Source organism: Letharia lupina (assembly GCF_014066315.1).
Source record: "Letharia lupina isolate WasteWater1 chromosome Unknown contig_22, whole genome shotgun sequence".
Taxonomy (NCBI): Eukaryota; Fungi; Ascomycota; class Lecanoromycetes; order Lecanorales; family Parmeliaceae; genus Letharia; species Letharia lupina.
In genome coordinates, this window is record NW_023502991.1 from 637,992 (window position 1) to 662,168 (window position 24,177).

Consider the following 24,177-nt stretch of genomic DNA (forward strand, 5'->3'; position numbering starts at 1 on the left):
ATATAACACAAGTCCAAACCAATCGTGCTGGGCTTAGCACGGCAGTGGCAGTGGCAGCTTGGTACTCGTAAGGCTGAGATAGATGACTCAGCCACCAAAAACTGTTCTCCAAATCAACTGTGAGCTACCAAAGACCAAGTTCCGATTGCAAAGCTCGCATGGCTGCCGCCGCCAATCGCTTGGGCTTCACAGCTCTTCGATATACATCACAGATACCAGTGCGAAGAAAATCCCTTCTATTAACGTGTCCCAACCGAGCCTTCCACACCACACCCCTCCACCGCCGTCGACACGACTCAGAAGACTACGCACCCCGCCACAAATCCGAGCGCCAGCCCTTCAAATTCTCCCTCTCGGACCTTGACTCCGAAGAACGCTCCACCTACAACTCCCTTTCACCGGAAGGTCGCCAGGAATGGCGCGAAGAAGCGCAGCAAATGCACAACCACATGACCAGCCCGGAAGTCGAATCCGAATTACAGGGCGAGGTGTCTCAAGCAGCGTACGAGACGTCAGAAGAGGTACCGCATGACGATTCGACCATGCCGCGGATAAAACCCGGGTTGTTCGCCATGGGCGAAGTGGAGGTGCAGGATTCGGGCGAAGATGAGGAGTTTGAGGGCGACGACATCACGTCGCTGGGCCACGGCGAGCTGGAGCAGCATAGGGAGATGAGACACTACGCGAGGATAGCTGCGTGGGAGATGCCTTTGCTTAGCAGTACGTCGCTTCCCTTGTTCCATTGACCCCACGCGGCCTCAGCTGACACAAGCGTCTCTGCAGAGCTGGCCAAACCATTTGCTCCTCCTTCTCTCGACCACCCCCTCCGCTTCCGCTACACGACCTACATGGGCGAATCGCACCCGGGCTCCAAAAAGATCGTTCTCGAGTTCTGCACGCGGGACCTGCGCGCCCTCAGCGAACCGCAAAGGATCAAACTCATCAAATTGGTCGGATCGCGCTACAATCCCGAAACCGACATTGTGAAGATGAGCTCCGAGATGTTTGAGACGCCGGCACAGAACAAACGGTACTTGGGCGACTTGGTCGATACGTTGATAGAGGAGGCGCAGGATGGGACGGACACGTTTGAGGATGTGCCGCTCGATTTCCGACATCATAAGTTTAAGCCGAAGGTGGAGTTTCCGGAGGGGTGGAAGTTGACGAGGGAGAAGAAGGCGAGGCTGGAGGAGGATAGGAAGTTGAGGTTGGAACAAGAGAAGGAGAGGGAGGTGCAAGGGAAGTTGGTGGAAGGGGTGAGGGTGGTGGAGGAGGCGATGAAGAGGTTACCGGTTAGAGATGTAAGTAAGGCGTTGTTGGACGCGCAGCAAGGAAGGAAGTATGGGAAAGGAGGAAGGCAGAGGATGAGGACGTAGTAATGGTACTTATGGCTACTCGACAGTGATTTGTATATACAACATCGCGATGGCGGGTCACTTTGGATGTGGTAGAGGCTAGGTAGAGGTGCCTCCTATGTACAGAACATCCCCAGCGACCGTACAATCACATTTTCACAAGCGACTCATTGGAAATCACCATCAGTGAAAAGCATGCTAGATTCCCTCCGCAGTCTATCCACCTATCTAACGCAAATAACCCCATCGCACGCTCCATCTCTCGAAATGATTTTTTTAGGGGGTTTTTTTTTCGGTTTCCACACACCTATCGGCGAGTGGAAGAGTGAAAACCGGCCACAACTCCGCCACCCCGCACCGACAGAGGGAAAAAAAGGAAACAGGGGGCTGCGGAGCCAGCCATCTCTGAAGAGAGGGCGAGCGTATGGCCGAGCGGATGTGAAGAAGGTCTGAGACACCTCGTGCCACGGTGAGGTGGCAGTCATCAGTGTGATTGTAGACCGACGGATAAACGTGTGATAGTTAACACCCAAGCACGCACGAAGTAACGAAAGGTAAGAAAAGAAAAAAAAAACATCAGCTGTTCGCTGCTCAACGCCCAGCGCTCATCTCCGACGAAGCCACCAGACCCTCCCTCCCCGTCGCCCTCCCCCCCGCACGATCACTGTTGATCGTTCACATCGACGAGCACATCGTACCCATTCCCGCTCATCTTCCCCTTCGCGCTCTTTCCCCCATTCGCCGCATGCACCTTCCGGGCATGCTTCCTCAGCCCGTGCGGCGCTCGGCCGTTCTGGCCGCCCTTGGGCTCGGGCGGGTTGGTGACGAACTCGGGCTGACCGGGCTTGCGGAAGAAGACGCGGTGCTGGACGGGGGGCGACGTGACGGATGCGGCATCGGACTCCTCCGCGTGCGCGGGGGCTGGGAGGGTGTCCCGCGCGTTGCCGGTGCCGGGGGCCGGGGAGTCGCGGCCGAATTGGACGGGGCCTCTGCCCTTGACGGGGACGTTGCCGATGTAGTGGGGCGGAGTGCTGGCGCGGGAGTCGGACGCGGCGGTGCCGGTCAAGCTTCCGAAGGCGTTGTTGCCCATGTTGGGGTTAGGTGGGGCGGAGGCGCTGTTGGGAGTATAGGTGGGAGTATAGACGGCTTGGCTGCCGGAGCGGGTTGACGCTGATGAAGGAGCGATGAAGCTGATGTCCATCGAAGCTGGTGCGTTGGTCTGCGGGTTCCAGTTGTTGGGCATACCGCTATACCCCTGACGGGCGTTGTTTGGAGCCTGGTTGCCGCCTGAAGCAGGTGCGCCGCCACCAGAAATTCCGCTAGCTCTATTCATGATGTGGTAGTCCGGAGCTACCTTTCGTGTAGATGCGCCCGTGTGGTTCTGGTGTTGACCGACTGAGGATTGTCCTAGGCTGGTTGGACGGCTGATGGGTGGCTGCTTTGGTGGAGAAGAGCTACCAGAGCGACCACCGTTTATGGCTTGGGGCGCAGATTGGTTATATGAAGGTGGTGAAGCGTTGTGCTGAGCTGAACGCTGTTGGTAATTCTCAGCAGAACCGTTGCCAAGGAAGGATTGACCACCTTGAGAGAATGGACGCTGCTGAGCCACGTGGTTTGCATGAGTCGGGAAATGCTGGTGGGGAGCCATGAACGCAGTAACGTTGGGATTGTACTGCGTATTGGCAGCAGGACCTGGAGTCGAAGCGCCAGCTGACACCTGGCCATTACCGCGAGCCACGATGGTTGGGGTGACGTGTGCAGCAACTGGAGAAGCAACGGCGCGATGGAGAGGGCCTGGAACACCTGGATGCTCAGACTTCCCGTCCTGACGTCGCCAAGGCTTATGAAGAGCTGGGGCAGGCTTAGCTTGGATAGGCAGTTCTTCTCTAGGCCAGTTTGGGAATTCTCGGAAGCCAATCGCGCGACGAGTATCTTCGTCTTTTGGGATCTCGTGCTTATACTTGCAACCTTCCTGCATATAGTTGCAGTTGCCGGTTTGGATCCAATAGGTGCAGTAGACCTTCTTTCCCATGGTTCCCTTCTTTGCCATGGTGTCAAAGATACTAGTGTCATTGGTGGTGAGCGCTGGTGTCCTCTAAAATGATTGGATAAATGTTAGCATGCGCATAGTGAAAGAAATACTTGGCATGGCTGGAACTTGTGTGCGCTCATACCAGGCCCTTGTCCTTGGACTTAGATGCTTCACTCCCACTACCAGCAGCATTGTTGTTCCCTTTCTTGTCCGATGCGGCAGAGCCTTTCTGAGTAGAGCTCTCAGATCCTTCTGAAGCGGGTGAATCATCGGATCCATAATCGTCACCTTCCTCATGCACGGCGGTCTGAGTGTTGATGGGTTGGTAAAGCTGGTAGCGGAGACCGTGCGCTGGGTGGTCTCCGGTGATAAGCTCCATGCGAGCTTTTAAGGCTTCGAGCACTGTCAACGTGATAGGGACACCTTTGAGGATAACTGAATCGGGCAGCTCGTCTATCGCGATCAATGGTACAACGGTGTTGTCGTCGCGCTGGACGCACCAGCGTGGTCGTAGAGGCTCCGACATGACCGAATGCTGAGCCTTGGTGCTCTCAGCGGGCGATGCGGGAGCTTGAGCTCCAGTGTTGGTACTGGTGTTCATGTTGGAGATGTTGATATACCTTCGGGGTGTGGTATATTTGAAGGAGATGTTGATAGGCGATGTTTCGAATAAACTGGATGTTGTGTGTTGAAGAGATGAGTAAGTAGGTATCTATGGTGGTGATAGATGAGTGTTGAAAGAGATAGCTGAGGTCGGAGTGATGCTATGTTGCAGTCGATGAAGTTTGACAGCAACACTAGGTTGTCTTTGCTCATGTCATTAGCCATGTGTCGGCAGGAAGATGGACGTTTGATAGCTACCTTTTTCTGTTGATGGACTGATCGTGGTGGTCAATCTTTCACAATATAGATTGTTTGAAGCTTTGTTGTTGTCAAAGAGGTATATCTAGTTTGCTCAGGAGTGTTTGCTGGAGGAAGGAAGGAAGGAAGGAAGAAGTATGTAGAAAAGAAGCAGGTTGGTTGCATCAGAGGGTTTAAATACCCTCCGATGAAGAAGGCTAGTCACATCACTTAAACAATTCACTGTCGAAGAGGGGACGGAATGAATCTTACGAGTACTGCACTGCCTACCAAGTGAAGGCGCGAAATGAATTTATTTCGTAGGGCGGCCGCATGACAGCACATGACAAGTGAAGAAACGGTCCCGCACCGAGAGGGCGGCAAAATTCACCACCCGAGTGGTGCAAAATCGGGCAGTAAAAACAAAAGTGAAAACACGAAACAAGGCCGAAGTGAAGCCATCTTACGATGCTGGCGAAACACTGTAAGGTACTATGAGCTGCATACGCATATAAGGTTGACTGCAGGGTAGGCCTACTGCAGCGATGCAACCATGTCATCATCTGCCGTTTACTGCGGAAGATCAAGCAGACTTTCCAACCCCCTCTTTCCAGGCGTAATACTACCTTGAATGTTTCAAAAGGCGACTGTCATGAAAACGACTTCATTCTTGAAAAGGGGCAGCAGAGCCGCGCCCAATGAGAGACGACCGGGGCTGTGTTTGACCGTTTGACCGGCTACCCAGGAAAAGCAGACATTTTTCACAGAGCCAAAACTAAAAAGAACGTCTCTCCTGATCTACGTCCACTCTAGACTTCCGGTATACTGGCCTCTCGGAAATGCAAGGATCTTCATGGAGAGGGTGTTCGACTCAACGACTTCTGGAATGTGAGCTGAGGCGCTTGGACCTATGATGAGCCGTCCTTCACACGAGGCTTCCTTGAAGAAAGTCCTGCCGTGCACGCCAAGAATATCTGCTAGGGTTTTCTGCGTCAGCTGTCCAGAGTTCAGCAGGCCCTGCCTACAGCCGTGTTCGAGAGAACCCAATGCAGGAGATAGAACGAATGGCAGAACCCATACAACAGCTGCATGTTTGCCTTTGCCATCCTGGCCGCCTCGTTCGGCTTGTGTGGAACGAGGAGCGCTGTCGGAACCTGGAAGAAGTTTGGGTCACCCGATGCTGCTGCCTTCAGCAATGCTATCCTATCGTGTGAAGTTTTGCTAATGACTCTACACGTATTCCATGCATCAGCGCTACATCATCACGATAACTGCTAGGTCACGAAACACGCCAGGGAAACGAGAAGGGTTCCTTTGGTCCCAAAGAGACATGCCACCGAACACGAAACGCCAGGGAGGAAGTGGGTACTGGGAAAGCACAGGCTGCAGGATTTGATGGATCCCCCAGCCCAATCGTCAATGATCAGCGACAAGGGGTAGGCGGTGATGATCACGACAGTTTCTCTGCCGTCGAGGACGGTTACAAGTGCAGCCTCTGTCGAGCTGTGTTCGGGAACGATCCTGGATACTTTAATTAAATACAATCAGAAAATGAGGCACTAGACGTAATCTCACCGTAGCCTCGGGAAGCCCTGGTGGAGGAGCTTGACTAGGGTCTGGATGTATCTCTCTTCTGCATGCAACACTGTAACATGACGTCCTGAAAAATACCCGCCTGCGCACGTTATGGAGTTAGCGAAACTTGGGGTATGAATCGGGTTCGAGGAGTAAGAAGAAGACCTTTGCTCCCGAAACGTGTTTCATAACACTTTTGATACCAGCAGAGAAATGAATCGTGCACATTCAGGGCCATTTTCTGGTGCTGCACATACGCACACACACACAGATGTTTTCTTGGAAGACAGGGTAGGAGAGCCCCAGGTCCTCAACCCCCTGAGGAGGAGTCTGTTGTAAATCCCGAAGAATACACTGTATGTACCGCTTTATAGAAATCCAGTTGGTCTTTGATAAACTTTGATACCCCTTATGCCTGCCTGCTCAGCCTCAGTCACATTGTCGGTGTGATCTACCTCTCAGTTCGCATCTGTCAGTCCTGTAGGCGGAGATCTCTTAGTGAGCTTTTTAGGATGAATTTAACTGATGGATGCAAGTATAGTGATGTCAAAATCCAATATCTGGAGCCAGAGTCTCCAAAGTCTCCTGATAACCTAACGCCTGTGCGACTGTCGTCATGGATGGCAGTAGGTTGGGCTCTCTAATTCTCGTCAATGTTCCCTGCCATGGTGTAGCTGGCGACTTCTGCTAACCACGACATAGACTTTATCGACCCCTCCGTGCCTGATAGTCGGAACTACCTACATACCGTTGAGCATTGAATCATCTTCACCATTGAGTCGGTGACCTTTCGGTGAAGGTTTACTGTTTCCATCATGGCCGCCATCGTGAAGATGAAGATACAAGTCCGCGCCACCATGCAAATGTGTGCCTTCAAATGTCGAGGCCATGGCTTAGCAGCCTCAAGCGAACTATGAGAAACATTCAATGGATGTCAGTTGGCGCTGATGTCATTTGGAGAAGTCGCCGTCTTTTTCATGATCGGGCTGGACGATATCCGGTCGAGAGCATCAGCTTCAGTCTGAGGTCGGCTCACCTCTGCCGACTGTATTTGGTCAACTTGTGCGATCGATTCGGTGGACAAAAAGTACGCTCGTGAGCACCGGACCTTTCCTTCTCCAGACTAAACCTTCTCGAGTGGTTGGCACATGTCACTTTCGAACAGGTTAGGCTGAATCTAGAGAGACGGTCCGCGCGCCAGCGGTGAGGCACATCAAACGGCACAACACGAGTAATGCCATTGGAGGAGCATCAAGAAGACACTCTACTTAAGCAACATGCTTCATTTTATTTATCGGAGCAGAGTCTAAGTTCTACATGTTACAACAGTCAATCTATGCCAGAAGATTGGGTATCCAGAATGTCAACGGAATTTCAAAAGACTCGATTCTCCATCTGGACCTTGGCACCATGTCCTGGGCTCACGGTCCATGATACATCATCAACCGGTGCATCTACATCCACTTCCCTTCGCCCAGCAGGCTTACGGAGAAACGCCTCACACAGTAAGCCTGCTGCAACACTGACATTTAAGCTATCGACTTTGCCCTGCCCATTTCTTGGGCCATCAATTCCAACATCAAAATCTGCCTTTCTCTGTATGTTCCAATGCAAGCCTTCGCCTTCGGCGCCAAGTATCAAGAGGCATGGATGATTCCGAAGGGGGCTTCCCAGATTAGAGGTGGAGAAGTAGTTACCGACCCCAGTCCGCTTGCCAGGGGTTGGAGCAGCCGCTGCGTAGATCTTCCAACCGTTGCTTTTACATTCGTCGATGAAATTTCCAGGCCGGCTTACTGACACAAGGGGCAAGGTCTCCGAAGCGCCAGCTGAAGCCTTGATTGCAACCGGAGAGACGGGAGCGCTGCTGCGGTTAGAGATGGCAACAGTGTCGACGCCGAGGAAAAAGGCAGTCCTCAAAATCGCACCAAGATTTCCAGGGTCAAGGATGCCGTCCAGTAAGAGCACAAAGGGATACCTTGGGAAGCCGACCTCGTACGCTATGATGGTGCTTGTGCCGTTCACAGCTTCGTCCTCGCGTGACTGGTGGTCCAAGATGACATGAAACGCTCCATTCCGCTTTTCAACAGCCCGGAACCCTGTGACAGGTAGCTTCGGTAGTGGAGACGCCTCCAATATGTAGCCATTATGAGGTCTTCCTGCGCTCATTTTATCCATCAACCGCAGCCAATCTCCTTTCACTCTCTCAACGACTACGCCACACTTCAACGCTAACTCTCGGATCCTTCTATCCTGCTCATGGACTTCTCTGTTATCTCCACAGTAGACGTAGAGCTTGTAGAGCTTCCTTCGTGATGACAGAAGAGCTGCTGTAATTACAGATGTACCATAGAGGAATTCGGATGCCGGTGTAGTATATGGCATACTCAATGGAACGCTTGTACCTCGATGTGGTGATTGCTCGTCATCAATCTGAGATAGCTCTCTTCCATAGCCTTCGAGAGTGCCACTACTTGCGCCAGAGGTTCGGTTTGCATATGTTGCACGGTCTAGTCTATCGGGAGGTCGTCTCATTGAGAATCGAGGCCTATGAGGCTCCGTGGACGGGTCCATATCATCCTGCAATTCTTCAGGCATTGAAAGTCCATGCTCTTGCTCTTCTTCATGCTCAGGTGTAGCTGCACGACGAGATGTACGGTCAAAGGGGGCGCGCTTGAAGAGGTCTTTTTCCGAGTTATGGTTCTTGTCCCCATGGAAAGCTATGCGGTGAGCTGCTCGGCGGATGGCTGAGTTGGACCGGCCTAGTACGGCAGGCTCTACCTCATGCCCGTACTTGAGCGCTCGACGGAGGGCGCGGGTGCCCTCAGGGTGGGTAGTGTAGTCGTATCTAGCCCCTCGAGTGGAGCGGTCGAACTCGCCCTTTTCATTCCTTCGCAATGGCTTCCGAAGTCGTCTTTGCGTTCTCTGATTCTCATTGATGCTTGCTGACTCCCTGACGTTCTCGACGTCCGTTTCCTGCTGGTGGTTGGGCCTGGGTGTCCGTCCGCGCGGAGCATCGAATCCACCCATTCGCTTTCCAAAAGTCCGTTCTCCATCTCGCGGGAGTCTATCTGACACAGAGTCTTGGGGAGAATACCTGGGTAGATCCGTACGCCGCCTCTCGGGCCTGTTGGTGTCATATTGTGATCGCCTTAGAGACTTGTTTATTGCTGTATTGGTGGATATGTACGCTGAAGAAATCTGTCGCCATAGAGGGTTTCGAGATTCTCGCAGGCACTTGCTTCCAAGTCCATTGCTGATGCACGCAACAGCTTTCAGCATCACATTAGCGCGCAATAGGTTTCATCAATACCTTATTAGCAGGAAGACTTCCATGCTCGATGGGATCTTCGCGCTAAGGCCATCGGTCATCGGCCAAAGTTTCGCCGTGATGCCAAGTCTTTTGCCTTTCGAGAACCCTAGAACCAAGTCATAGATGTCTTCAATTATTTGAACGACTGTTGACGTGGGCCTGAGCACCGAACAGAAGAGATGGATTGGACTGCTGATTCCTCGAAAGTACCAATAATTCCGTGAAGCTCGCTCTACAAAACTCAAGGACCGTCCGAATCCTGAGACATCTCGTATCTCAGAATTGATCGCGCACTTGTGGACTGCAGGGAAGACGGATTGATTGGTTTCTCGCCAGCACGTGTCGTTGCAGATATCCGCCTGATGCATACAAGAAAGACGGTCTTTGACGAAGGAGGGTTTCTGCTTGTCCCGCTTATAAGAGATCGAGACTGGTCATAATGGCGGAAGTCAATCCACGAAGCATTTCCCCTGCCCCACGCCTGGCGCAGGCGCAGAACTCTGCAGAGCAACCATCAGACGCCGGTGCCAGAGATTACCATAAAGGCGTCACATATTCTCCAATTCGTCAAGAACGTTCGAAGCTGAACGGTTCCACCAAGACGGACGCGTTGGTATGTCCTTCTACAACCTCCGAAGCCACCGGTTTTCCTTTTGGGAATAGTGTCGATACCTATGAGGATGGAACAAACAGCACTTCAACAGATGTACCGCGCCTGCGCGGCATTGCACACCAATTACTTTTACGAAGAGCTTCAGCGGATCATGCCAGCGGACCGCAAGACCAACCAGCGAAATTTAGCTCGGAGGATTCCAATTTCCAAGGCCCACCTAGTGTCCAGTTCTCGCGTCCAGCAGTTGAAACCGAGCAGTCAGGTTCACAGTGGAGGTCTGGTTCAGGTAACATTGCTGGTGATGAGACTGTGAATAGATCTCGCCGGGGAGGAGCACTGTTCAATAAGATCAAGGCTTTCGCCAGCCCGCCTAGTGTGCAGTCCCACAAGAGGACATCAAGCGGCTTTAGCCTTGGTCGAGACTCTGTCGACGAGCGGAAGGTCTCACATGTCTCAGAGGGGGATGAGCCCATGAATGTTACGTCAGGCGAGGGAGAAAGTGATCTCGACGCTGATGCAGAGGAGAGCACTGGAGAGGATGATACTGTTGGCTCCTCGGATCGGAAAAGGCGGAAGAGTCGACGACCACAGGATGGAAGGCCTCAGACGGCCCCCACGACCCCCAAAATGATGCCTCGAAACATGCGGCCAGGCTTCTTGTCCAGTAGTTCCATGACTCCAACAGGCAAACCTCGTCCCTCCTTTCTCCCACGAAGAGCAACCATGACAGATTTGCCCGCAGAAGGACGCCAAGGAGTCTCTGAGGATGAAGGTCGCGACAAAATCCATCGAGCCAACGCTTGGCGCAAGGGTAGTGCATGGGTCCAGGGTGCACGTGGGATGAATTATGCAGGTAGCCGTAAGCAAAGCCAGCAACCTTCTACCGAAGAACGCCGACCGAGCAACTTGAGGAGGCTTACTGGTTTCGGAACAAGCAATGACGGTACCGAATCTTCTCCTTTCTCGCCATGGAAAGGTCACCGAGGCGAGCGTGCTACAACAATGAGTGCAGCGAAATGGCGACAACTGAAAGCCGGCTTGAGAATGATGGGTCAACGTCGGAAAGCTGAGAACACCATCGATCATGCCAAGTCTGCTGAGCTGCTTGCTGAACTCACAGCTGGCGTTCCTGCGGCGCTTATAGTTGCGAGCATGTTCCAAAGAGATGAACATGGAAACAAGCGGATACCAATACTGTTGGAACAGCTCAAAGTCAGACTGACGGACAGCCAGCAGGTCTCTTCGAAATCCGGTGAACGTCACATGATTTTTCGAATCGAAATGGAATATGGCAATGGATTGACCAGGATGAAATGGGTGATACACCGCGCGCTTAGAGACTTCGTAACCTTACACACGCGCTACAAGATACAGATCGGTGCTCAAAAGTATGTCAGGTTGAAGAATGCTGATGCACGTACGAAGCTGCCTCGTTTTCCAAGGAGTGCGTTTCCGTATCTACGGGATGCGAGAGGTCTCAAAAGCGATTCTGAAGACGAGGAAGACGGTGAGGGGACTGGTCCGAGTGGCGGTGAGGCAAGTGAAGCAGAACGTTCCAGCAAGAAGAAAGCACGCCCTTCCTTAGGGGGTTCGAAGCGAAAGTCAAGTGTTGCGAATCTGCACGGCGGAGAGGGGTCTAGTGCTCCTGCGCGCAAAGACGCATATCCAGAAAGGCAACGTAAGAAGCTTGAGCTTTATCTCCAGCAGATGATTCGATATCTCATATTTCGGCCTGAGAGTAATCGATTGTGCAAGTTCCTCGAGCTTTCTGCTCTTGGGGTGCGCCTTGCTGCCGAAGGAAGTTACCACGGAAAAGAAGGACTTCTTATCATACAATCCGGGAAGGGTGTTGACTTCCGAAAAGCTTGGACACCGTCCCTGCTTGCAGGTCGTCATGGTCCCAAGTGGTTTTCTGTTCGTCACAGCTACCTTGTCTGTGTAGACTCTCCAGAAGAGATGAACATATACGATGTCTTTTTGGTAGATTCCAGCTTTCAAGTCCAGACTAAGAGAAGAAGCCTGCGCGAGCGGAAGCCTAAAGACATGGCAAAGGCCGCAAAGGAATCGGCGTCACATCCAAAGCACCATAGCTTGAAGCTGTGCAATTCGGAAAGAAAGCTAAAGCTGCTGGCCAAGACTGAAAGGCAACTGCACCAATTCGAAGAGTCGATCAAATGGATGCTAACAACTACTTCTTGGGCCAAACCCAAGCGTTTTGACAGCTTCGCTCCTGTTCGATCTAATGTATTTGCCCAGTGGCTAGTCGACGGCAGAGATTACATGTGGAACGTGTCTAGAGCAATAAGCATGGCTAAGGATGTCATCTACATACACGACTGGTGGCTGAGCCCAGAATTATACATGCGAAGGCCTGCCGCAATCAGTCAGAAGTGGCGACTGGATAGACTACTGCAACGCAAGGCACGAGAAGGAGTCAAAGTCTTCGTCATAATGTACCGCAATATCAACTCCGCCATCCCCATCGACTCAGAATACACCAAATTTTCACTTCTTGACTTACATCACAATGTCTTTGTCCAACGGTCACCAAATCAATTCCGACAAAATACTTTCTTCTGGGCTCATCACGAGAAGATCTGCATTGTTGATCACATAGTGGCCTTCGTTGGTGGAATCGATCTATGTTTCGGTCGATGGGACACTCCTCAGCATTCAGTTGTGGACGACAAGTTGACCGGCTTCGAAGAGTCTGACGCACCGAAAGATGCTGATCACTGTCAGCTTTGGCCGGGCAAGGACTACTCCAATCCCAGAATTCAGGACTTCTATGCTCTAGAAAAGCCATACGAAGAGATGTACGATAGATCCAAGGTTCCTCGGATGCCATGGCATGACATACATATGCAAATTGTAGGCCAGCCCGCCCGCGATCTGACTAGGCATTTCGTGCAACGATGGAATTACATCCTACGCCAACGCAAGCCAACTCGGCCCACCCCATTCTTATTGCCGCCACCAGATTTCCAGCCAGCAGACCTTGAAGCTCTAGGACTAAATGGTACATGTGAAGTGCAGATACTGCGGTCCGCCTGCTGGTGGTCGCTGGGGACGCCAAACCATACTGAGCATAGCATCATGAACGCCTACATCAAGACGATTGAGCAATCGGAGCACTTTGTCTATATTGAGAACCAATTCTTCATCAGCAGCTGCGAGGTTGAGGGTACTCGAATCGAGAATAATATTGGTGATGCTCTTGTCGAACGTATTGTCAGAGCCTCGCAGAGAAGGGAAGACTGGCGTGCAGTCATAGTCATTCCTCTAATGCCCGGTTTCCAGAACACCGTTGATCAACAGGATGGCACAAGTATCCGACTTATTATGCAATGCCAATATCGGAGCATATGCCGAGGAGAAGCATCTATTTTCGGTCGAGTACGCGCCCAAGGCATCGAGCCCGAGGAGTACATCCAATTCTACAGCCTACGTTCCTGGGGCCGGATCGGACCTACCAAGCAGCTCGTGACAGAGCAGCTTTACATCCACGCAAAGTGCATGGTCGTGGATGACAGAATAGCAATCATTGGTTCAGCGAATATCAATGAGCGCTCGATGCTGGGCTCTCGGGATTCTGAATGTGCGGCTGTGGTCCGGGATACTGATATGCTCTGGTCAACTATGAACGGCGAGCCATATCTCGTTGGTCGATTTGCTCACACCTTGCGAATGCGCCTCATGCGGGAACATCTCGGCATTGCCGTTGACGAAATCTTGGAAGATGACCTGCAAGAGGAGAGGGACCAGAAAGAGCGACAGTGGGAAGACGACATGAACAAGTTTCACAGCAAGGAGGCCATGGATCGTGATACTGCAGATAAGATTCTAGAGTCCAAACATCGAGCTCAGGATGAAGCCATTCAGAAGGCCGAGAGAATGTCCAGCTTCAACTATGATGCTCCAGTGGAGCAGGCTAACAATCCTAATTTGAAGTCAAACAAGAAGCTCACCGTGGACCCTCGCATCACCGACAATGTGGAGCACAAGAAGGACGTCGCTGGAGAGGGAATAGATGCATGGAAGCGAGAAGAGGACGCTGGCAAAGCTGGTCGTCGTGATACGTGCCTGGTGTCTGCGAAGACTGGCGGCAAAGAGGTGCTGCTATCGCCGGAAGATGCCAACGCTGCAAAAGGTAGACCAACATCACCGAACAAACAAGATTCACCACGGAAACGGTCATACACTCCCGTTGGTGACGACGACGGCAAAGGCAATGCCGCGCTACCTCCACCTCCTTTAGCTCGAACTAGCACTGCAACACTTGGGCTATCACAAACATCAACGCTTCCTCCTCTGCCTATGACCGACGATACCGACATTGGTGGACCCTCTATACAACGGACGCCATCGCAGAAGGCGGCTGAGATCACGAACCCTCTCGTGGCTGATATGAAGCGACCGTTCGTCGACAAAGATTGCATGCGTGACCCACTCAACGATTCTTTCTTCCTAGACACCTGGCATACCGTAGCGGAGAACAACACCAGGCTCTTCCGGCAAGTCTTCCGATGCATGCCAGACAACGACGTCAAATCCTGGAAAGAATACAAAGAATACTCAGCGTATGCCGAGCGCTTCTCCCAAGCACAAGGTGGCGGCAAGAGCAAGGACCGAGTTCAGCAAGATGCTCCCGGCTCTAGTGGACCTCCAGGCAACATCAGTCTTTCTGACAAGCTTCGTCTACTAGGACCCATTGGCGAGAAGGCCGGCGAAGCAGAAAGCAAAGCCGAGACATTCGGGGAGAAATTCATGCATAGCTTGGGCCAAAAGGACAGCCAGAAAGACAACCACTACAAAAACCATTCCATGGGAAAGATCGAAGAGTGGGCCGAAGAAGCCAACAAGGCACAAATTGCACGACAGGCAATAGAATCTAAAGACAAGCGCCCAAGATCGCCCAGTGCCGCTGACACTGACACGACCATCGACGAAAAAGCCCCCTTACGCACCTCCAATGAGCTGAAGCATGCTACAACCTTTGATTCAGAAGCCACCACGAAAGTGCCGCCGCCGCCTTCTGTCGCCTACTCCGACGCCCTCAACCGTAACACATCTACACAGAAACGGAGGAGAAGGGCAACAACTCGCAGTTCGAGAAGGGAATTCCACGCCAGCGACGATATCATCGATCCTAGTGATGCGGATGACCTGATGCAGATGGTGCAGGGCCATCTGGTGCTTTGGCCGTACGATTGGCTGGCGAGGGAGGAGCAGGGAGGGAATTGGCTGTATAGTATTGATGGGTTGGCGCCTTTGGAGATTTAGTAAGTCCTCGGCTCCATTACTCTGATGTGCGGTGGACATGCTGACAGTGAATAGCAACTGAATTTTACTCATCTTGCTTCCTTCGTCAAATCGTCATCACAAGCTACCAATCCGCAAGCCACAGGTTCGGCTCTCGCACTCGCATAGCGGCATAGCGTTCTCTTCATTCGGCATATGCACAAGCGGCGGCGTTTACTCTGGGCCACACGTCTATATTCTGGGTGCAATCTTCTGGTGGACGCTGGAGTTCATGGCCCTGGTGGTCCTTTCATTTGGTACCCATGTATCTACTTGCTTTGACACTGCGTGTACAAAGCCGTACTGAAAGTATGAAAGTGCCGGGTAAACCATTGCATGCGGGTATATATGACTATCTATTGTCTAGAAACCTGGCTCGTTTCTGCGCATCCCTCCATGCCTACAAGTGTCCTCCAGTTGAAAAGGGAGATTGAAAAGAAGAAATGGGTATGATGCCACAAAGTTCCGCGAACATGAACTTTCTAAAGATGCCAGAAAAGGCAGTCCTGAAAACACCACCAACTCCATGCAGCACGAGTCATCTGCGTCCATACGCCCAAACCCACCTTTTCACCCTCCGTCAATCCTTATCATCACCCCTCGCCCCTCTTCATCTATCATTGCTCATCATGATCGGCAACGTCTCGAACACAACCTCATTCTTCTCATAATGTCCCACAAACCCCCCCTGCAACACCCTCTTCAGCCCCTGCAACCTCGTCAACTTCCACCACTTGTCAATCTTCATGACGCCGCCCTTGTGTATCCTTACCACCATCCTCGACCCATACCGTTTTCCCGTCTCATCGCTGATGGCGTTTTGATATCTGGGGCCGCGGGTCGGGTATTCGACGGAGTTCAAGATGTCTACGAAGTTTGTGCGGAGGGCTTTGCGGTCGGTTTTGCTAAGGTGGTGGGTGCTGATCGAGGCAATGGATTGGAGGGAGTGGATTAGCTGGTCGGTGCGGCGGTAGGCGGGGTAGAGGCGGATGAGCTTGGGGACGCCGGGGGTTTCGTCGGGGTCGGACATGATTTCGCTGTCTGGGAAGTCGGCTAGGCTGTCCTCTTCCGGGTCGACTTGCTTGAAGGATTTCTCAAAGAGAAGAGCTATGTTCTCGCCGGCTGCTATTTGGACCGAGGGGAAAGAGGAAGTGATTTGTTCCGCGAACGCTTCGACTGCGTCTTCAGACTGAGGGGACATGTCGTCGATAAGGGTGCAGAGAAATCCCCATTCTTCGAGCGCAGCAGCCACAGGCTCAGGCTCGTCGGGTGCGGAGATGGTGTACCCATCGCTCGTTATGATCTCGAGGAGGAAGTCCATGTTTTCGAGGATTTCGTCGTCGGAGGCGCCGCCGTAGAAGGTGCAGGTGCCGAGGGTGTGTATGGCGGCTGCTTTGCTGGCGGTAGAAGTAGAATGAGAGATTGCGCGTTTCAGGGGGGTGGAGGCGGCTTCGTAGATTAGATCAGAGGGGGAGGTCATGAGGGTCATGGCGAGAGCTACATATAAAAACAAGGTTAGCTTCATCGGGCACAATAGAGAGATGATGGAGGTTGGTGGTACCTTTCATAGCGAGTATTGTCTCCTTTTCCGTCTTCTCTTCCTTGATGCTTTTAAGAAAGGCAACCACAAGCTCTGCTTCCTTCCCACGGATTTCTTCTTCCGCATACTGCGCGGTCAAAATGTGTACGTAGGCCTTGTAGCACTTTTCTCTTCCCTGCACAGTGCTGCCCTTCCTGGCGAGTGTTTCCTCTATTCGGTCTGCGAGCTCTGGCCTCCATGCGTCTCCCGAGTGTTCTGTGCTGTCACCATTGAGGACCTCGTCGATGGAGCCAACACTACGCCCCTCGTTAACAACGATAATTCCATGTAGCACGAGAAGAGGAGCGTAGCCTCGCCCGAAAACGAGACAAATAGAAGAGACACTCTTACCTGAACGATGTCTCATCACTGAGCTCTCCCTCATCATCTGAGCCCGCCCTGCTGCCATTTCCCCTTACCCTACTCGCGGCGCGAGACGTCGCGGGCGAACTCGGCTTCGAGTTGGCCGGAGAGGATACTTTGGAGCGCGCCTTGCGAGACGTAGTCTTGCCGCTCTCGAGAGCTTGTCGGCGTAAATCGTGCATGCTCTAGAGCAGTTGCAACAGCTATGGGAAACTTCTTGTAACAACTAATGTATCTGATGGCGGTGAGGTTCCTTGGAAGTTTGTGTGCTATTTGAGATCAAGTATCAGGAATCTGGAGAGTTCTGAGGGCAGTAAATATAGTCGTAGTTCCATTAATGGCCTTTGTAGAGGGAGCTAGGGAAAAAGCTATTGTGTCTGAACAACGCAATGAGGAATAATCGTGAAGCGAGTCGAGTCTTCGAAGAGTCATCTGCTATTGTTCTTTGGTGTGTGGCAGGCGTGTAGGCGAAAATATTGCCGGGCCTACTAGCGTAAATTGTAGACGCCCCGTTCCCCTCATGCTCGAGCTCGTCTTACTGTCAAAAGCATCTTAAAGTAATTCGGTCTTATCGACGTCTCCAAGTTTCAGTGTTCATTGTCACAGGTACCCGGTGTTTGTAAAGGCTTCGGTGAGAGGTGCTCTCAGAGAAGCTGGAGGAACGCTCGGCTGACAGTGATATACATCGAAATAGACTCCTATTTGGGAACATGAAAGCCTTGAGATGTTCTAAATGCCTGTATTCAATGACTAACAATTCGATCCATATGCAGCGTCTCTCCTTTTGTTTCAAGTCCCCGGAAAACCCTGCGCCTCGCTAAAAATCAATCGTGTGTTTTTGAACCAACCCCTATCCCCGCTTTCCTTGCTTCCTATGCTTGGAAGAAACAAATTGACAGTCTCTTCCCTCTCTCTATTCCGTGCTGGAGTCTCGCAAGGCCCCCTATATCTCAATGTCAATCCCCAAGTCCATGGAAGCGATGATCTCGTCGTCCATGTTGCGATTTCCAAGTATAGGCATGCCGGAAGCCGTGAACTTTTGGGCTGGGCTAGGGAATACGGGCTTTTTCGCCTCCACTTTAGGAGTAGTAACTGCAGCAGGGGTGGCAGAACGACTAACGTCGCGACTGCTGCCATTCTGGCGAGCAAGAAGCGGATTCAGAGCCTCTTTGGCATCGTGATGAGTCTTGGCGTAAGTCTTAACACGCGCAAAGGAATTTGGCATAGCCTCTCCACGCTGAACGGCTTCACGATTGATCCGGTCCGCCTTGCGCTCTGCGAGTTGAGCTTTGCGGACATTTTCCCGGTTTGCCTTGCGGTTGGCTTTGTTCAACTCAGCAAGGCGCTCCTGTTGGGTCGGTCCAGCAGGGATAACGGGTTTGGCCTTAGGGTCCACGAGGAATGTGCCGTATTTGAGCTTTGGTCCATCTAGGGCAGCTAGCTCGGCGTCGCACTTGGCAATCGCTGCTTCATCGCCTTTCACTTCGGCGGCGCGGCGACGGGTGTTAATGCCATTACGCTCAAAGTAGGCGTCCTTTCTCTGCAAAGCACCTTGACGTTTTAGCTTCTCTGTGAGCTCTTCGTCGGTGAATCGATGTTTGACGACTGCATCAAAATCTGCGAGCTTTGATATGAGGAACGATTTGGTAGGCAGCGTTTTCCCCGAGTCACTCATGGCGATTTTATGGTTTGCGACCTCAGCCTGTACGCGTTAGTATTGTGAGTATCGAGGCGGAGACCTCGACATACTTCTGTAGGTCTTGAGTTCGAGATGGCCGCGAAGTGAATGTCCTTCATGGCTCCATCAATCATGAGTTGGACGTGTTGATTGGTAACGATCTTATTTCCGTTCGGCCTCTCTACGGCATAGTCGAAACTTTCTTTCTCCAAAATCCCTGAAACCATTAGTGGAGATCATGGCCAGACATGGAGTATATGGTACCTTTGATCAACATCAGATCATAGTTCATCTCACCACTGGCCTTTGGTTTCGATGGTAGACGGACATAGAAGTCCTTGACAGCTTCTCCAAACCCAGGGTAAAAGCAGTAGTCTGCGAGCAAACCGCGAGTCAAAGTCGCACGACGGACATCATTGTAGTCCGCGGGCTGCGCGTTGCGAAACTTGAAGTCGTCTACCTTAAGCTTCCCTTCATCCCACTCAACCTCGCTCTCTCCATCAGCATCGGCACTCGAATACCTATTTTCACTAGTGCTTCGTGCCCGGCGGTCTTTTCGATTCGCCCCATCACGTTTCCGCTGTTGATCTCGCAGGCTCTTCTCCTCGCGCTGACGCTTATATGCATCAATGGCCGCTGATGTTTCTCCGACTTTGCGTCCGCCGAGTGTAGTCTTCTGGCGGGAACTCTTTCTCGGACTGTCTTCAAGATCAGTGGTACCGATCTTGCGCTTCTTGTCGGCCAACTTCGTATCTGCGTTCCCGCGGGTTTGCAAAAGACGACGAAGGTGCTGGTCTTGCTGATTGCGTTCGAGAATTTGAGCGCGATCTGCGAGGATCGACTCACGCTCAATTTCGGAGAGGGCCATGATTTTCTTCTTGTCTTGCTCCGAATAGAACTTATTGTCGACTGGAAAGATGGGACCTCCGGCACCAGCGCCATGGGCTGGAGAGGCATCTGAGTCGGATTCAGACATTGGAGCAGATTGTAGAGAGTCCGGTGATCCAGGTGCGGAAGAGCTGGAGACATGCATAAACAATTTGTTGAGACTTTGAGTGCTTTTGTGATGACTTACGCTTCACCTTCGTCCTCGGACTCAGCCTTGCGTTTCTTCACAGTCTTGCTAGCACCTCCACGCTTGGCGGAAGCATTCGGGGTCAGACTGGATTGGTCTTTGGTATGTGGTGGAGAAAGCGCGATTGCAGGTAGGGGAGAGATAGCTTTGGCGACGGTAGGAGGTGCCTGTGTGGTCTCCTCATCGGAAGAATCATCACCTCCCGCAAGAGCAAGAAGTTCGGCATCGTCGACTTCCATCTCGGGCGCTAGATGGGGTGTCAATTCAATAACGTGTTGAAAAAGTGTGACGAAGCCCGCTTCGCCTGGGTAAATTGACGGATTCAAGCAGTCAAGTGTTGCAACAGCAGTAGGTTTGATGTGATCAAGCTGATTTTGTAGATTTGTGGGTATTTGAAGCAAAAGTAGAAGTGCGGAATCAAATGGTGGTGCGTGTCGAGATCTCCAAAGGTTGTGACGAAGCTAAAGAATGAGAGGGGGCTGGTGTTTTCCCAAGTGTCGAATGCTTCGAGTTATTCACTTCCGCGAACAATATACTACTTTAACTTCCTTTGTGCCAAGACCTCAGCCGCTGTAAGCGCGCCGTCGGGTGAACTTCGGGTTCCACAAGATGATGATGAGCTGGAGTTGAATGAAGAGATATATATCATGAGCAGCAAGTCCTGCTCTCAATAAATTTCTGCTTACACTTCCTACGTGATAGCCCTAGTGACAGTACGCCATGAACGTAGCAATTACCAGCCGATCATTCTTCGGTCAAGCTCTCCACCGCCCAACTCCATTTCTCGATTTCCTCCTACCCAGCTTCACCATCCCCTCGTCTCGAACTCGCTATGCACCAATCACGAGTTCCTCGGCCTCCCCAAACACCGAGCCATCGCCTTCATCCTTAAAGAGCTTCTCTTCAAACAAACGCCGGAAACCTCTCTCAAAGACACAGCGCGAGTTCCTCGACCGCGGCCTTCGAGTTAACCAAGCTGGCGAGCTCGCCGCAACTCTAATTTACACACACCAAACACCGCCCATAACTCGTGCCCATCCACATCTCCGGTCTTTAATGCATCGTATGTATTTCCAAGAAGCGGGCCACTTCTCCACCTTCAATGAGATGCTCGCGAAGCACCGCATAAGGCCAACGGCTATGTATCCTGTATGGTCTGCCGCTGCCTCTGTACTCGGCTGGGGCACGGGGCTGATGGGCAGGGAAGCAGCTATGGCGTGTACGGAGGCTGTGGAGACGGAGATTGGAGGACATTATAATGGGCAAGTGCGTGTATTGCTTGGTTGGGTGAAGGAAATGGAGGACAAAGGGGAGGAAGTGGGAGAAGAAGTGCGGGAGTTGGTATCAACCCTGAAGAGAATCCGGGATGAGGAGTTGGAGCATTTGGATGAGGCGGTCGGAGAGGGGGCGAGGGAGGCAAAACCCTATGAACTGCTGAACAGGGTTATTAGAAGTGGTTGTAAGGGAGCTATATGGATCAGTGAGAGGGTGTAGAGCTCCATCGATCGTTGATGGATATAGGACAATGATTGAAAGTGCTATCCGCTTTCCGTGCCCAGTCTCGCCGCCACGCCAATGAAGTCTTCTGCGTTGACGATCTCTGTGCTTCCATACACTATTCTTCTCTTTGGACCTCCAGCCCCTTGCGCAGCACTTGTCCTGTGTGCCCAATCCTGCAGATTTCCATACTCGTCCATGCTCCCACCACCAACGGTGAAAACTATTGCCTCACTAAAGCCTTGTCTTCGTTGCCCAAAAGTCGCGTTTGAGCCAGGACCAGAATTACCCGGTCCGTTTTGTTGGCCTTGCCTAGACGAAGGCGCGCCGGGCATGGTGCCTCGTGCATTGGCAGAGCGAGGGTCGAAATAGAGATAGTCCTCAGTCTTGGCGATGGCGGACGAAGAAGCGGAAGCAGGGTCCATCAGAGATTCAATGATCTTGGTGATGGTGATGTCTTTATTTGCTGGGAGGAAGTTCTTGACTCCCGATATCAGGTTCTCGAAATTAGTGCCCAGGGCTCCAGCGCCAAGGCGGTCAGTCAGCCTATTGGAAATGGAAGAAAACCCACGGAAGATGTTGGAGTCTGAAGAAGGTTGTGTGGGTTGAGTGGGAGCTGAGGTCATCATAGTCATGCGGGTTTCGTCGCGGACTCTCTTGACATATGTGAGGGCAGTAATGTCGGCGCCTGCACGTGTGAGAGCTTCCTCGAAACGGTCCATTTCGGCACGAGAAATGTCCTGTTCGGTGCTTAAGAACCATATGATGAATAGACGTAGTTTGTCGAGGGGTTCTCTGCCTTTTTCGGCATCGTTCAGAAGTTCAAGCATTTGGGCTTTTGTTTGTTTGGTGATATTTTCTTCAATCTGGAAGAAATTATCTAGTTGCCTTGACTTGATTCCCTCAAGTAGTGCAGTCGCGATATTCATGTGCATGTCCAGGATGGCCTTTCGCTCACGCAATTCAGGGAGTAGGGTGATCACAGCTTTGAGGTGGGATGCTGATGAACCTGTCTCGTTCAGATCATCAATAGAAGAAACACCAGTTTTCCGTGTCACCTCGGCTGCATCGTCTTTGTATTTTGTAAGCTCTGTATCGATGTCCTCGGCAACTTGTGGGAATGGGATCCCAGCATTTCGAGTCCAAAAAAAGTCGTTAGAATTCAGGTCATATGCCCTTCTCGTCTTGCCCTTGCTTGGATCCTCCGCATCGATCAGAGTCTCCACGGTGATTCGGTTAAGATGCATCTTCAAGACGTCGTGGACAAGAGATTGGTACGTCCAGGAATGCGAGAGCATGGGTATGAGGTCAACGTTGCGGTCTACAACGACGAGTACTGGCCTTGAGGACGAGGTGTTCGTAGCTGATGATGATCTTTGCCCCTGGTTGGAAAACAAATTGTCTTTAGAGTTCAGAACATGATCTCTGAGCTTGCGGTCTAGTTTTGCAGCTATCATCTCTGCTGGACCGCCTCGAGGACTTCGAATAATTGGTATGGAGCCTAAGACACTGTGAACAAATTTCCAGACGGACATCAGGGCGAAGTACCCATAGTGACCACGACGCTGAATAGACCGCTAACGGTTTTGTCTACTAGCACGTCTATCTCCTCATCTGTAGCCTTTGGACTATTCAAAGCCCAGTATGTATCTTTCCCCATTCCTAAGCTAAACAAATCTGGCTCGCTCACAATGAAGTTCAGGTACTGGTCATACATTTGACACACGCTTTCAGCTGTGCCTGATTCTGCGATTTGTGATGCGAAATCTTCCATCAATGGCCTAGGTATCGAAGAAAGAAAGTTGATGTATGCATCTGCATACAGACTTTTGGCAAGATCGGAATTAATGGTAGTGAGATTGGCCGCAGTAGGCTCGAGGAGATAAAGGACTGGAACATCGGGTATAGGATGACGCTGTGCATTGATGTTTCTAGGGACCGAGTTAGCTATGCTCTTTGTTAAGCTCACGTTTATCCGCAATTGCCAATCCAGGATATACCAACAGATGTATTGTAACGCCAAATCCCCGTAGGTCATTCACCCTGAGAACACTGCTTATGACATCTCGGCCTAGGTCGTCAAACACGAGGACTTTCCATATAGGATCTCCGTCAGAATTCAGAACAGGAGTTGACTGAGGAATGAGGCCATTGGCGGCAGCTGGATCATGGCCATTGGTAGACGTAGAGAAGGGCAGATGGTTGAGGTTAAGTATCTTGCCCAGAGACGCTGGAAGTAAGTCAGCGACAAAGCTCTTGTGGCAGCTTAAGCATTGGAAGGCCTACCTACTTGCCGGTCTCGAAGCGTTTGCTGGTGTGCAACCATGTTCAGAGGAAATTTCTTATTCGGAGAAAGGTAGGCACATAATAGAGGCAAAAGTCTTAGACTTAAACAACTTTCGATTGCTTCAGCATCATGATAACACCGTAACCACAAGTGAAGGTGGCCTCACAGCATCGTGGTCGTGGAATGTTACCGCAGAAGCTTGGGGCTAAGACTAGCGCTTCACGTAATAAAACATGTGCAACGTCGCGATCTTTTCCTCCTCCGCACCTCACTTACAACTCCATCTCTCACCACACGACTCCATCGATGAGCGACATAGACTGCTCATTAAATGGTTTAAGCATTATCAAGTATTGATTGGACGGGTCTTCACGCATTCTGGAGTAGGGTGAAGGCTGTGTTAGGTGGACGTGGTGAGGTACATCGGTTGAGGGGTGGATTTTCTTCCCACCGAATCTTTTCGGTATCTTCAAGCAGCTCTCTATGACTGGCGTTAAGTACCATGGTACCTCGAAGTACTCGATTTGAATTGTCTATTGTGACACAGAATTGACGGACTCGAACATCCATCAAGTCAACACCTAATCTCTACTTTCCCAGCTATTCTTCTCTACGTCCACGCCAATGACAACGGCATAGCTACGGCCGGTTCATCACAGCCAAGAAACGTCC

General features: G+C 51.6%; 8 protein-coding genes across 8 annotated transcripts; 3 read left to right on the forward strand and 5 right to left on the reverse strand.

Moving 5' to 3' along the window:
• Positions 1-158: 158 nt before the first annotated feature.
• HO133_005833 (uncharacterized protein) lies at positions 159-1,376 on the forward strand (the record flags this gene model as incomplete). Its single annotated transcript, XM_037296738.1, has 2 exons — positions 159-720; positions 784-1,376. The coding sequence occupies 2 exons, from the start codon at positions 159-161 to the stop codon at positions 1,374-1,376; spliced, it is 1,155 nt and encodes a 384-aa protein (XP_037147919.1).
• Positions 1,377-2,016: 640 nt separating this feature from the next.
• On the reverse strand, positions 2,017-3,988 carry HO133_005834 (uncharacterized protein; the record flags this gene model as incomplete). The annotated part of the gene is made up of 2 exons (XM_037296739.1): positions 2,017-3,450; positions 3,530-3,988. 2 exons carry the CDS (start codon positions 3,986-3,988, stop codon positions 2,017-2,019), a joined length of 1,893 nt encoding a protein of 630 aa, XP_037147920.1.
• Positions 3,989-7,176: 3,188 nt separating this feature from the next.
• HO133_005835 (uncharacterized protein) lies at positions 7,177-8,939 on the reverse strand (the record flags this gene model as incomplete). Its single annotated transcript, XM_037296740.1, has 2 exons — positions 7,177-8,870; positions 8,897-8,939. 2 exons carry the CDS (start codon positions 8,937-8,939, stop codon positions 7,177-7,179), a joined length of 1,737 nt encoding a protein of 578 aa, XP_037147921.1.
• Positions 8,940-9,551: 612 nt separating this feature from the next.
• On the forward strand, positions 9,552-15,069 carry HO133_005836 (uncharacterized protein; the record flags this gene model as incomplete). The annotated part of the gene is made up of 2 exons (XM_037296741.1): positions 9,552-15,007; positions 15,063-15,069. The coding sequence occupies 2 exons, from the start codon at positions 9,552-9,554 to the stop codon at positions 15,067-15,069; spliced, it is 5,463 nt and encodes a 1,820-aa protein (XP_037147922.1).
• A 567-nt stretch (positions 15,070-15,636) lies between these two features.
• On the reverse strand, positions 15,637-17,150 carry HO133_005837 (uncharacterized protein; the record flags this gene model as incomplete). The annotated part of the gene is made up of 3 exons (XM_037296742.1): positions 15,637-16,523; positions 16,588-16,862; positions 16,957-17,150. The coding sequence occupies 3 exons, from the start codon at positions 17,148-17,150 to the stop codon at positions 15,637-15,639; spliced, it is 1,356 nt and encodes a 451-aa protein (XP_037147923.1).
• Positions 17,151-17,911: 761 nt separating this feature from the next.
• On the reverse strand, positions 17,912-19,960 carry HO133_005838 (uncharacterized protein; the record flags this gene model as incomplete). Its single annotated transcript, XM_037296743.1, has 4 exons — positions 17,912-18,670; positions 18,718-18,863; positions 18,911-19,665; positions 19,722-19,960. 4 exons carry the CDS (start codon positions 19,958-19,960, stop codon positions 17,912-17,914), a joined length of 1,899 nt encoding a protein of 632 aa, XP_037147924.1.
• Positions 19,961-20,441: 481 nt separating this feature from the next.
• On the forward strand, positions 20,442-21,215 carry HO133_005839 (uncharacterized protein; the record flags this gene model as incomplete). Its single annotated transcript, XM_037296744.1, has 1 exon — positions 20,442-21,215. One exon carries the CDS (start codon positions 20,442-20,444, stop codon positions 21,213-21,215), a length of 774 nt encoding a protein of 257 aa, XP_037147925.1.
• A 44-nt stretch (positions 21,216-21,259) lies between these two features.
• On the reverse strand, positions 21,260-23,544 carry HO133_005840 (uncharacterized protein; the record flags this gene model as incomplete). The annotated part of the gene is made up of 4 exons (XM_037296745.1): positions 21,260-22,719; positions 22,767-23,149; positions 23,223-23,448; positions 23,505-23,544. The coding sequence occupies 4 exons, from the start codon at positions 23,542-23,544 to the stop codon at positions 21,260-21,262; spliced, it is 2,109 nt and encodes a 702-aa protein (XP_037147926.1).
• Positions 23,545-24,177: the final 633 nt, after the last annotated feature.